At 43.5% G+C, this 13,176-nt stretch overlaps 1 protein-coding gene across 1 annotated transcript in view; it reads left to right on the forward strand.

Moving 5' to 3' along the window:
- col5a3a (collagen, type V, alpha 3a) overlaps window positions 1–13,176 on the forward strand; it is a 99,429-nt gene that overhangs the window by 62,597 nt on the left and 23,656 nt on the right. Inside the window, exons 28-47 of the mRNA XM_072675290.1 lie at window positions 483–527; window positions 851–904; window positions 1,031–1,138; window positions 2,431–2,484; window positions 2,790–2,843; window positions 2,927–2,971; window positions 3,900–3,953; window positions 4,174–4,218; window positions 5,014–5,067; window positions 5,178–5,231; window positions 5,490–5,543; window positions 5,647–5,754; window positions 7,056–7,145; window positions 7,412–7,465; window positions 8,594–8,701; window positions 8,790–8,897; window positions 9,039–9,092; window positions 9,197–9,250; window positions 9,967–10,074; window positions 10,178–10,231. Of these exons, the coding sequence (XP_072531391.1) occupies window positions 483–527; window positions 851–904; window positions 1,031–1,138; window positions 2,431–2,484; window positions 2,790–2,843; window positions 2,927–2,971; window positions 3,900–3,953; window positions 4,174–4,218; window positions 5,014–5,067; window positions 5,178–5,231; window positions 5,490–5,543; window positions 5,647–5,754; window positions 7,056–7,145; window positions 7,412–7,465; window positions 8,594–8,701; window positions 8,790–8,897; window positions 9,039–9,092; window positions 9,197–9,250; window positions 9,967–10,074; window positions 10,178–10,231 (1,359 nt within the window). The remainder of the gene's footprint in view (window positions 1–482; window positions 528–850; window positions 905–1,030; window positions 1,139–2,430; window positions 2,485–2,789; window positions 2,844–2,926; window positions 2,972–3,899; window positions 3,954–4,173; window positions 4,219–5,013; window positions 5,068–5,177; window positions 5,232–5,489; window positions 5,544–5,646; window positions 5,755–7,055; window positions 7,146–7,411; window positions 7,466–8,593; window positions 8,702–8,789; window positions 8,898–9,038; window positions 9,093–9,196; window positions 9,251–9,966; window positions 10,075–10,177; window positions 10,232–13,176) is intronic.

Here is a 13,176-nt window from a genome sequence, read left to right on the forward strand (position 1 = left end):
AAATCGAGATGCGTTGGGGAGTTTGGCGATGAGGAGAATGCAATCAAATCCTCACAGCAGTGCTCCTCTAAAATCTAGTAGAAAGCCTTTCTCCATGGACAGTAGAGACAGTTATTCCAACAAAAGCAGGATCAACTCTTTTTTTTAATACCCTTGATTTCAGAAGAAACACTGAATGAGCAGGTGTCCCAATACTTTTGTCCATATAGTGTATCTGGTTGGAGGGTGAGGAATGGAAGTGTGAGCCTTTTCAGGCCTCCTAAGCTGCTGTATTATTGTGTTTTTGTATTGATGAGCTGCCTGTTGGTTCTCCCTGCTAGTGTCTAGTTTGTATTGCGTGATGAAGGCTGTGCTTGTGCCCAGTTGGAGATGTCAGTTTTTGTCCCAGGGTCAATATTTTCCTACCTGTCAGAGCAGAGGTGACGCTGCATGCTGAGACTGGCCCGTGGCCATCGCTGATGCCTTTTGTTCTTCTCTAACAGGGCGCTGATGGGGTGAGGGGCTTGAAAGGAAGCAAAGGAGAGAAGGTATGAAATAGAAATTGCTCTCTCTCTCTCTCTCTCTCTCTCTCTCGCTCTTTCTGTATCTCTCTTTTTTCCCTCTTAGAACTCAGGGGAGGAAAGAGAAAAAAAGCTCAGGAGAATAGAGGTTACTCTCTTCACTTATCATGGCAGAGATAAGCGGCGTGGCGTGCCGATAGCAGCAATGCAAGATAAATTGTTTTCTATAGCGCTCGCCCGGCAGATTCATATTTTCTACTCAAAAGTTGAAAAAAAAGGAGCCTCACTGTGTAATATAGTGAGAAATTCGGTTAGTGATGGATGGGTGACTCTCCTTCGCTTCTCTTCAGGGTGAAGACGGCTTCCCGGGGGCCAAAGGTGACATGGGAACTGAAGGAGAGAGAGTAAGAGCCAATTATCGGCCCCGCTTCAAAACATCATCCATTCTTCTCAGCTGCCGCATGGCAGATTTACAGTTTACTGTAAGACAGTAGGAGTAAGCATATATGTGTGTGTGTGTGTCGATATAGGGTGATGTCGGGTCTCCTGGACCACGTGGTGAGGACGGACCAGAGGGTCCGAAGGGTCAGTCTGGACCTTTTGGAGAGGCTGGAGCTCCAGGGATTGCAGGAGAAAAGGTGAGGTAGTGGGCAGTCTTTGAGGGTGAGGGTGGGTGTTCACATGCATCGTGTTGAATGTAACTGTGATAGCAGAACTCAATTTTAGGATATAAGATATGGTAATTTTGCTACTCAATGTACATGACATCATTATGTAAATGTGCTAGATAATCACTAATTAATTAGAGTTACATGGAGTTCTTTATTACACCATTTTCTGGAGATCCGCACCAACAGTCATGCAACACCCAAAAATCGCTGAGATTACGTTTGGCCCATTCTTATAGATGACATGTTATGCATTGCACTGCTCCCACATGATTGAATTGGTACCTAATAAAATGCTCAGGGAGTGTATATGGAGAATATGGAGGCATGTGGAGGCTGTACTTTAGCCTGGCTTGTATAAAGCCTGGTTGAATATATACCTATACAATAATATACATATAATACTCTGTGCTATATTGGATTTTTACCAATAAAGGTAAGCATGTGACATCACAGATGGCGGAAGTCACTGCTGCCACACCCACTGAGTGGCAAAAAGACGAGCAAGAAGAGCATTCAGTGTAAATGTCGCTAAAACACAAACTCAGGAAAGATGTTGTGTGATGGTACAAACAGATTCAGCAGGAATTCTGGGCTATCCTTGGATTCAAACTGGAATCCAGGCCCCAAAACATGTGGGAGCTCACTGATTGATGTAAACAGGTGGGGGAAAAAATAAGCCCTGGTTGTGAATTTAGCCACATGTTAAGTTTGATTAAAAGGGAGAGCAAGCAAACCTGGATGAACCGGTCTAGTAAATGTGCCTGAAAATTCACTTAACTCTGTGCTCTCAAATATGAGGTGTTATCCTCTAAACGGGGGTGATTTGCCTCAGTTAGCTGGACGTTCCTGGCTATACGTCAGTGTACATGGACCATTGGTTCTTGGATCACTGTGGAGTCCAACTGCTTTTAACTTAAGCAGATAATCACTTGTTTCACGGCAGTCATGATTGGCGCCATCTTGGGGATTAAGCTAATGTCCTACAAATTCCATCTATACCTTGTCCACATGTTCACAGCGAAGTTTTCCTAACCCACCACCCCATCACTAGTCCTAGCTCCACTTCCATGAGAGGGGGGGTCTGACCTTCTACCACAAAGCAGGAGCCACCTGAACTCCAGCTAAGAGTTCTTAGCGTTCCCTCCCTCTTACAGTCTCCCCCCCTATATTATCAAATGCTAACTGGACAGTCCGAACTCCTTCGAAGGCCCTTTCGAATACTGATAAAGCTCTGATTTTTGTGTCCTTCCCCCTCGTAGGGCAAACTCGGAGTTCCCGGATTACCAGGCTACCCAGGAAGACAAGGCTCTAAGGTGAGCTACCTGCCCTTGTATAATCCTTGTAATGTGTGATGTGCAAAATAAGCCAATAAGTGAATAACAAGACACGAGCGATGACTGAAATTCTTGGCACATTAATATTTCAATATTTCATTTAAATATAGGGCGATTAATGGCCATTAAAGGCTTGTTTTATTAATAGCTTATCAGAGACAACAATTAATGATAGGTTTATTTATGGTAATGTGATTTCAGAGGTTAATTTGTGGTTAATTAAATGTAGAGGTTGATTAATGAGCAGAATACACTAATTGATTAGCCTCTGTGCTGGCCTACAGGGATCGGTTGGCTTTCCTGGAGCGGCGGGAGTGCCAGGAGAGAAAGGGAAGAGGGTAAGGAAGCTCTGCTTTATATCAGAAGTGCATACGTTTTTCCATAGGGTGTGTTCACTCACGCTAGTGTGCTCTGTTTGCAGGGTTCTGCTGGCCAATCTGGAGAAGCAGGTGAAAGGGGTCCAAATGTGAGTACAATAATAATATTGGCCACTGTCTTAATGATCTTTTTAGCACACCCACTGATGTTTACCTTACCTAGCAAAGTGTTGTTATTTCTGCATGTTGTTGCATTGATGCTCATTGGAGTATGTTGGAGTACAGGTTGATGTGCAGTGTTTTGACTGTAATGTTTGTTGGATGACATGATGCATTAAAACACATCACAGAAACACTCATCTAAAACTGTGATTGGTTAGAAGCTTTTGCATGGTACTCCTGCAATACTTAGTTAATACTGTAATATGATTAACAAATATTGGTACAGTATATAGTGTGCATATATATATATATATATATATATGCCATAGTGTGTGTATGCCATAGTAATGTACCAGTAATATAACAGTATGTGATACTATTTAGTACTGTATGTAATAGCATATATTATACAGTACATAATACTCTAAATAGTACAGTATACAGTATTATACATAATAAGGTATACTATGCAGTATATATGTAGAACAGAATACTGCAGTATATACGGTATTCTATACTATACACAGTAGTGCTATATTTATAGTATGTGATACTATAGTATATGATATAGTATATTATACCAGACATACTTGTGTATAGAGTACAATATATATAGTATTTCATACTCTGTACAGTACAGTATATTATGCAGTGTATGCTATTGTACAGAGAACAGTTATATACAATACATAATAATGTTTTACACAGAATACAAATAGTGTACAATACTATGTATAATACTACACATTTTTAATATAGTAAAATATGGTATATAATGCCATAGCATATTATGCAGTATATACTCTGGTATACAGTTCAGTATATGCAGTGTTTAATATTCAGTCTGTAAACAGAGGCAGGTATTTGTAATTATATGTTGAAGGATATTATATTACAGTGTTATTTTGGCCGCAGGGGTCACGTGGAGGCCGAGGAGCCAGAGGAGCTACGGGAGCACCTGGGGCCAAGGTGAGGAATCTGTCCTCTTGCAGTTCTGGGGTTTAACAATTAATGCAGTCCACTCTGCAGCTCTATAAAAAATGAGAGCGCCGTTAAAAGGTGATGAGTAAAGTGGGCCTGAAATACTGTAGAATGATGTTCCAATAAAAAATAAAAAAACCTTCAGAATACATAATGTACTTCCTGTATTTAAAATTCACACAGCACTTCCTTTCCTTTGTCTAACCAGGGCTCCGCCGGCCACGACGGCCCATCTGGTCCCACGGGAGACAGGGTATGTCTTATCCATTAAAGAAAGGGCTTCTTACAATGTCACAAACATGCTATAACACCGAGTCTATAAACGACCAAGGTCGTTCACCTTCAGAGTTTCACCCCGCCGACTTCCTTTGTCTTCTAATGAGAGTGAATTAGGTTTAAGCTGCGGCTTTACACTTCCGCCATGTTAATAGCCTGATACTCAGGAGACTACAGGAATATTTTTCCACTTGGTTAGCTACTGAATAAGTGAACATATCATCGGTGTCGTGACAGAACCTGGTGTCTCAGAAATGGCAGTTCTGTACGGGAAGGAAAAGCCTCTCTAGCTTCAGTGTAGCCTACGTTAAAGGAATACTTCACCTCATCTAATATGCATTATATGCCATAGCATAAGGTTGATTACTACAGACAGTCATTTCATATTCTGTACTTTAGAAAGTTTGGATGCAAAGTTTGTGCTTTGAAATGAACAGAAAACGGTCTAAAACACATTGATGATAGAAGTCAGTGGGCAGATGCTGTAGTAGCTATTTTTAGGAAAATTATTGTCTGTGGTAATTAACCACACATTGCAGATGAGGCAGATAAATATTATAAATAAATGAAAAACTGTAATCCTGAGATTAAGTTTTGAGGGCAGCTGGTATTTTCACATGCTGTAGAAAAGGGAAAATGTAGGTTTTATATGAGTTAAACCTTACAAAATACAAATTACATCTTCAGACTGCCCTCAGGCCAGTGTAGCAAGGTTAGAAATGCACTTAGTACGCCTAAAATACATTGTTTTCCCTCTGCTCCGCCCTCACAGGGCCCCCAAGGACCACAGGGACGGAATGGAGAGCCAGGACACAAGGGACCAAATGTAAGCGATGCAAATAAATCACATGAGGGGTGGTGGGATATTCTCTGAGGGTATTAATGGCTACCACGTGTTTTCTTTTCTAAGCTGTATCTGCCTGTTTTTTTTTTCAGGGCCCCCCAGGAAAGGATGGATTACCAGGTCATCCAGGCCAGCGAGGGGAGCCAGTGAGTCAGATATGAACTATTAGCAGCTTTCGAAAATTGTCAGTGTGAGCTGATTATTGGAAGTAGTTTTCCCCCTACTGTGAGTAATGTTTCCAGTCTAACCACAGCTGGATGCATTTAGCATTGTGATAAATTGTTGCCTAAATTTGCAAGGAGGCAATTATATCTGGGCAAGTCAAACACAGAAGGACTGCATCTACTATTTGCTTTGGAAAGGAGGCTTAAGCGTAGGGCTGACTGTCATGACTCTCTACACAGGGATTCCAAGGGAAAACAGGGCCGCCAGGACCTGTCGGAGTTGTCGGGCCACAGGTGAGTCTGTCAAGGGCAGCGCATTAGCAGTGGATTTTTTATGTTTATGAAACGTGGTTTGGAATTGGTCATTCATTGACACTTGGACCATGGACGTCTTTAGGGTAAATCTGGTGAAACTGGACCAACGGGAGACAGAGGCCACCCTGGGTCACCTGGACCTCCTGGAGAGCAAGGTTTGCCTGGAACTGCAGGCAAAGAAGGTACCAAGGTTGGTAAACAGCATTAGTATCATCATTGTCATCATCATGCTAATGATCACCTTGGTTATCACTGTAATTATTAACTCCAGGTACCTGTCCAGACTTTCATTCCTTACCCTCTGAAGTTGTAAGACTGCACGATATGGACAAAATCCTAGGATTGTGATTATTTCACCACATATTGTGCCTACGATTACGCCTTACTCCCAGTGTGCTACAAATGCTTTGCTTAGTCAATAATATGGCATAGTTAAAGATTGGCTTCAATAAATTCAAAATTGAATTACGTGAACAATGAAAGACTTACCTGGAACTTTAGATTGGTCCATAATACACCAAAAAACACTATACTGCGCAACTCTTGTATCTCTCCCTACCGTTTACATTAGTTTTACAGTAGTTTCTGAGTAATCCTTAGCAGCTACTAGATAATAAACTACTAGTTATTACTAACTAAATAATATGGCTTAAGATTATAGGGTCCATAATCTGTCATTTTGTGCACTTTGCTATTTCCATCAGTGCATATTTCTAATGTTTTTATGGGTCATTTGTATAATTTTATTTGTCAAATTTATTAGGTACCCCCCCCGCGCCCCCATAGCTCACTCTAGCACTAGCCATGCTCTCGACACTAGGCGCTTAAGGACTGATACATGCAAAGCTGTTACATGCAAAGCCAGCCGCCATCTTTTTTCTCATTTCTACCAATGCAGTATTGTCCCAGCCAACATCCCTTTAATAGTAATGAGTTTAGAGAGCGCCATCTAACCACCCAGAGAGAGCATGGCCAGTTGTGCTCTCTCAGACTCCGGACGCTGATGGCAAAGCACCTCCTGAGCCAACGTAGCTCAGCTCATTAGACAGCTGAGCCACTCAAACCACTCTATCCGTTAGAATTGCACATTCTGTTGTTACAGTGTCTTTCCAACTGTAATATGTAAATGCAGTCTGCCCTGATTGGTTTCCCTCTAAAATATCAGCCCGGGTTTATAAGTTCAGTGTGGGACGCTACAGGGAAGCGAAAAAGTGGGGTTTTAAACAATTTTTGCATATTATATCAGGGTCTTTTACTGTAGCAAAGTGAGGAAAATTCAGTTTTCCCTCATGTGGGTCCTTTAATAACTGAATAATAGGCCTAGGGGGTTAAAACTCAGCAAGCGTATTTCAGTCAACATAGACTGAGCTTTTAGTCTGGCTCAGAAGAGGTTTAAAAGAGTAAGGTATGACTTCTAGCGAGCGAACGAGTGAACGAGTGAACGAGCTCACAGTGAAGCTGAACAGCGTCTCTTTCTCTCTCTGTTTCCAGGGCGATCCAGGCCCTATAGGGATTGTCGGCAAGAGCGGCCCGGCTGGGCGCCGCGGATTCAGAGGAAACCGAGGCATGCCTGGCGCCATGGTAACGCACCTCCGCTCATCTGATCTCGTCTTTAGAGAGTACTTTGAGATTGTCTGTGATATACAGAGACTTTGGATGGAGTGTGTGTTTGATATCCCTCCTACCTGGTTTGTCTGCCATACACACAGGAGGATCGGCAGCACGCGCTCGTGTAGAGAGCGCTCTCGAGATAAGCATACAAAACAGGAGTGCTGTAGGCAAGCGGCAAACCCTGGGTTTTTTTTTTGTGCCTTAAATTATTCTTTGTGTCGTTGTTGTCTTCTTAGGGTGCTGCTGGACTGAAAGGGGAAGAAGGACCTCTTGGAGCTGCAGGGGCAATTGTAAGTAGCCTCGGAAAGACCGTTAGACCTGCACCTGAACTTACTGGACAATTTATTAGATACTTTGTCTTACTGATGCATGTACAAATATATATACAGAGGTAAACCTACATTGTCCAAAAGCGTATATATATGATCAGGATCAAATGTATGTGGACAGTGACACTGTAATTTCGCCTTGTCATTACCTCAGTAGATCCGAAATTTATCAGTATAAAGTGTATGCTTTAATTTAAGGGGTTTAACAATAATATTGCATTTACTGTAATGCAATACAGACATGCCCCTCCATTTTCACAGGCTCAAAAGTAATTGGACAGTTTACTGTTTCCCCTCATCATTTCATAACAGATTCCAGAGTTGATTCCAAGTGTTGATTTGTATTTGGTAGCTGTTCATGGGAATTCTAATATGTGGTCTAAAGAGGTGTTTATGAAGGTAAAGGTATCGCTAGACTGTTAAAACAAACCTGTCAGCGAAAGATAGCAAAATTTTTAAAAGTGGCCAGAAGAACAATTTGCCCACAGAATACAGTTAAGGCTGATAATTGCAGAATTCTTTCCTTGGCCAAGAAAAACCCCTTCATGGCATCTAGTCAAGTCAAGAAAACTCCAAAGCCAATCCTACGCCAGTCAAGGTGAGTTTAGGCTAGGAAACGTTTTTTAAAAAACTGCCTAGTCCTGGAACAAGATTATTTGGACTGCCAAACATGGTGGAGGCACTGTTATGACATATGCATGTATGGCTGCTGATAAAACTGGGTCACTGGTGTTTATTGATTATTTGACTGCTGGTAAATTCGAAAGTGAATAGAGCTGTACTTTCTGCTGAAATGCAGCCAAAACTGATAAGATGGTGCTTCACAATGCAAATGGAAAATGATCCGTGCAATGAAATCAACCAAAGAGCATTTTGAGGCTAAAAAATAGAACATTTTCATTATATACATTGAATAATACTGAAGACCTATAAGGGGCACACGTAGCTACTCCTGCAACCTGCCTACCTCATACACTGTATATCAGCCTCTCTCTAGTGATGTCGCAGTGACGTCAAAAAGGACGCCGGACAGCTTAATCCCCAAACTCGCAAACGTGAGTAAGAACACGCTGTGCCATCTCTTCACAGGGCGCCACCGGAGAGAGAGGACCCTCTGGACCAGCTGGTGGAATTGGTCAGCCTGGCCGTGCGGGAGGAACAGGCCCTGCTGGGCCAGCAGGGGAGAAGGGAGAGCCGGTAAGCAGAGCTCTTTGATCTGCCACTGTTTGATATACTTGGCAGCTATTAGATGATCTGAGCATGTTCTACTGCTTTTGTTCCTCAGGGAGAGAAAGGACCTATAGGCCCCGCTGGGAAAGACGGAGAGCAGGGGCCCGTGGGTTTACCTGGTGCTGCTGGACCTGCTGGACCACCTGGAGAGGATGGGGATAAGGTGTGTTGGAAACTATTGCAGATAGTTGCTTAGCATACTATGAAGTGGGAACACCTGGAACACCTGGAATCCCTGGAACGGGTTGATGTTCTGAAATTAATGAAACAAACTAATGGGACTTCTGTTTCTGTGTGTTCCCAGGGTGAGACTGGAGGTCCCGGACAGAAAGGAAGCAAGGGAGACAAGGGTGACCCAGTAAGACATTGAGATATTCATAAACACAAACACAGTATAGTGTCATTATTTATGTGGACAGAGGAGTACAGTTGGTTAAACTATTATTTTGCCTTGTTTCTCAGGGGCCTGCTGGACCACCAGGAAGTCAAGGGCCCATTGGGCATCCTGGCTTACCAGTATGTATACCTTTCAGTGTAATTGATGTATTTCTGCAAGCATATGCATATGTTTCTGTGTGAGTGTGAGTGTGAGTGTGTTTAAACACCCAGCAATGCATATACAGGATGACGTCGAAGCCATAAGCAGTCAAATAAATGGCCTGACTGTTTATCTCAGTGAAATATTATTGCTTATGAAACATAAACACTTACTACTCAATTAAATGGTCAATTTTAATATTACTGGACAGTACTGTATATATGTATATACTTAAGAATATAATATACTTCTAAGTGCGTTAATGAGACCAGGATTTTAAAACTAGGATCCCCATCTTTCCAGTTCAACCCAAATTGGAATTAGACAGTGCACCATCATTCAAGAGAACACAGTACCACTCCTCAGCTCAATGATGAGGGCGTTGTACCCCTGTAGCCCACACCTGGCATTCAGCGTGGTACCAATAAAGTCATGTTTATCTGCTCCAGAGAGTCCTGTTCTTCTTCTCTACAGGGACTAGACAAGCTGTGTGTGTGCGTGCTTTGCACATCTGTGTTAAAGTAGCTAAATGCATTCATTTAAAGGGATGTCCACAAACTTTTGGACATATAGTGTGTATGAGCGTGTGTATATGCACATATACTACCAACATCACTAAAGCATGTGCATTTTTCTATCCTGTATTCAGAAAGTGATTGTAGTCAGGCTTTTAAAAGCTAGTCTTGCCTTTCAGGGAGCAGACGGTGAGCCAGGGCCGCGGGGACAGCAGGGAATGTATGGGCAAAAGGGTGATGAAGGACCTCGAGGATTTGTAGGGACCACAGGGCCAATAGGCCTTCAGGTAACGAAATCCATCTGAGTTTCCACTCTGCCTGCAGCTAATGTACTTTCAGCACTAATGCAGTGTCTCTAATGACTCCCACTCTGTCTCTCTGTGTGAGCAGGGCATGCCAGGACCCCCTGGGGAGAAGGGAGAGAGCGGACATGTTGGACCACTGGTAAAAATACACTACTCTTCTCTAGGCTTCTCTGTGGGGGATTGATTCGAATGCTATCGTGTTCCCAAACTCTGAAAGGTTCCTAAATGGTGCTTGGATTGGACGTGTAGTTCTAGGAAAAATGCCTTTAATTAGTATAGAACCTTGTGACATACAGGAACTTACTAGCAGTAAGGGGTTAACACTGACAAAGTGATGAAGCGATTCTGTGTGGTAGCAGAGTTATCCATTAGGGCTGTCACTATTGATTACAGGGAGCGTACAAAATAACACACTCCGTATGAAATCCTCGTTGGCTATTGGACATTGGACAGATAGACCGAAGCTCACTATTTGGCAAGCAACACGCCGCAGTTGTCTCTCTCATTTTAAACCATGTGGGCACCTGAGCTTATGTGCTTATAGGACGTTCCATTTCTAAACCAGCTTGGTAAACCGTGTATTTTAAACCCACAACCCCTATGATCCACAACCCAGTTCTCTAACCACTGAGCCACCACTACCCGAGCAAGCTGTAGCATTAACATTACTGGAACCCTTCACTGGAACCGGTAGAGGCTGAGTTCAACCCCTAAGAAACAGCCTTCGACCGGCATTGCTCCTCCACCACACTCTACTGTTGGCACTGAGCAGTCCGGTTTGTAGCGTTTTCCTAGCTTCCACCAAACCCAGATTCATCACTCCAAAGAACATGTTTGCACTGTACTGATGTAGCTTCCACAGGTGATTTGAAACTCCACAGTGAGTGATGCTTCAGCACTTGTATGTTTATGCATTGTGGCTGAGCTGCCTGTTGCGGCAAGACACTTCCATTTTAAAATATCAGCACTTACGGTTGAACGGGGCAGCTCTAACGGGGTAGAAATTTCATTAACTGGCTTGTGGATGAGGTTGCATGCTATGGCAGTGCCAGGTGCACGTCAGCGAGCTCCTTAGGGCACCCATTTAACCACCCGGTGTTTGTCTAAGGGGATAGCTTGACACCTGTTAGCAATGGGTGTGGCTGAACACTTGAACAAATCAATAATTAAGAGGCGTGTCCACATGCTTTTGTCCAGATAGTGCAGATAAGCGTGAAAACCTTTTAAATACATTTTAAAAAATCCATATGGGTGAGTGCGTCCATCAGACTGTGCTGGGGGTATTTGACCTTGTCTTTAGTATTTGGCCTCATGCCTTAAATACAGGCATACACAGGACTGCACTCTTGTACATCAAAACCTTACGTAAGTGTAAGTCACCTCTAACTGGTGGATCAGTGTGAATGTCCTCAGTGGACTCTTTGTGTGTGTGTGTGTGTGTGTATGTGTGTGTTTAAACTGCAGGCTGACAGTGACAGTAGAGATGACAGAGGCACAGTGGGATTGGGAGTGGAGCATTGGAAAAGAGTGTGTGCTGTGAGTGTGTGATGTGCCTTTCCGAGGGGCGACTGACAGCTGAGAGACAGAACGAGAGAGAGAGAGAGAAAGAGAGAGAGAGAGAGAGAGAGAGAGGAAGGAGGAACAGAGTTGTTGGAGCGAGGCGTCGGTTGCGTGGAGGAAGACAGCGTGACAGCTGCTAATCAGATTAGTTTGAGCCCGGGCCGTCTAATGAACGGCCTGCTTTGTGACATGCTTCTCACAGCCCTGTCAAGCATGAAGGAATGCAAAAGCACATTCTCAATGGCTGCTCTCCATGCCCAGATTAGATGGAGTTCACCCGAACAGAACGTGAAACAAAGCCACAGGACCTCATTGGGGAAGTGGCGCCCGTGTGTGAATGCTGAGGATCGTGGGATTTCCAGTGTCTAATGCGGAGTGTTAGCTCTCTGGCTGTGTAGGCAGATGTTTCAGAGGCTGAGGACCTGACGCTCGCTCAGCACGGCTTCAGAGCTGATGCGCTTCCTAGGGGCTGGACGAATAAACAGTGCTTCCTCTATTGTTATGAAAAATACACACACTGAGAACTTCATCCATCCAATGATCTAATCAGCCAATCATGTAGCAGCAGTGCAGTGTATACAGCCAGGCGTATATACGTACTGGACAGCTGCTTCTGGTAATGTCCACTATTAATCACCAGCCATCAGAATGGGGGACAAAATGTGACCTTAGTGATTTTGAGCTGTGGTTTGATTGTTGGTGTCAGAAGTGGAGGTTGGAGGATTTATAGACCTGCTGATCTCCTGGGATTTCTAGCACTACAGTCTCTAAAGAAAACACATCCAATGAGCAGCATTTTTAAAGATGGAAGTTGATGATGATGGCCAGAATGGTAGGAGCTAAGAGAATAGCTATAGCACCTTAGATAACCGCTCTGTTTAGTTGTGATGAGCAGGAAAGCATCTCAGAATGCACAACAACAACAACACGTCCAGCCTTGAGGAGGATGAGCTACAGCAGTAGAAGACCACCCCGAGTATAGTGCTGAGGCAGAGGCACAGGCTCAGCAGCACTGGACAGTTGAAGAACGTAGCCTGGTCTGATGAATCTCAGATTCTGCTAAAGCACACAGATGGTGAGGTCAGAAGTTGGTGCTGACATCATGAATCCATGGACTCAACCAGTCCAAGCTGGTGAAGGTGATGTATGCTGTAATGGTGTGGGGACTGTGGAGAATCTTCGCCCTGACTGTATGCATCCCTTCATGGCTGCAATGGACCCGTCTTCAAACGGCTACTTCCAGCATGATGATGCACAGAGACACAAAGAAATGCAGAAGTAGCGTAAATGATCTATTTTTATGCTTTTATATATATATATATATAGTTCCAACGTTTCTTTTAGGCTGGTGTATCAGACTTATCACAGCGAAGAGTTCGGGATTCACCCGAAGGTTGTGAGGGTGAGGTGGTCCTCATTAGAACTCACCAGGAGTAAGAGAAGAAAGAACGGGGGGTTAGACTGATGCTGTCTGTGATGGCTTGTCACTTGTCAGTGATGAGCTGTACAGAAAACCCCTTTATG

Source organism: Salminus brasiliensis, chromosome 3 (genome assembly GCF_030463535.1).
Source record: "Salminus brasiliensis chromosome 3, fSalBra1.hap2, whole genome shotgun sequence".
Classification (NCBI taxonomy): Eukaryota; Metazoa; Chordata; class Actinopteri; order Characiformes; family Bryconidae; genus Salminus; species Salminus brasiliensis.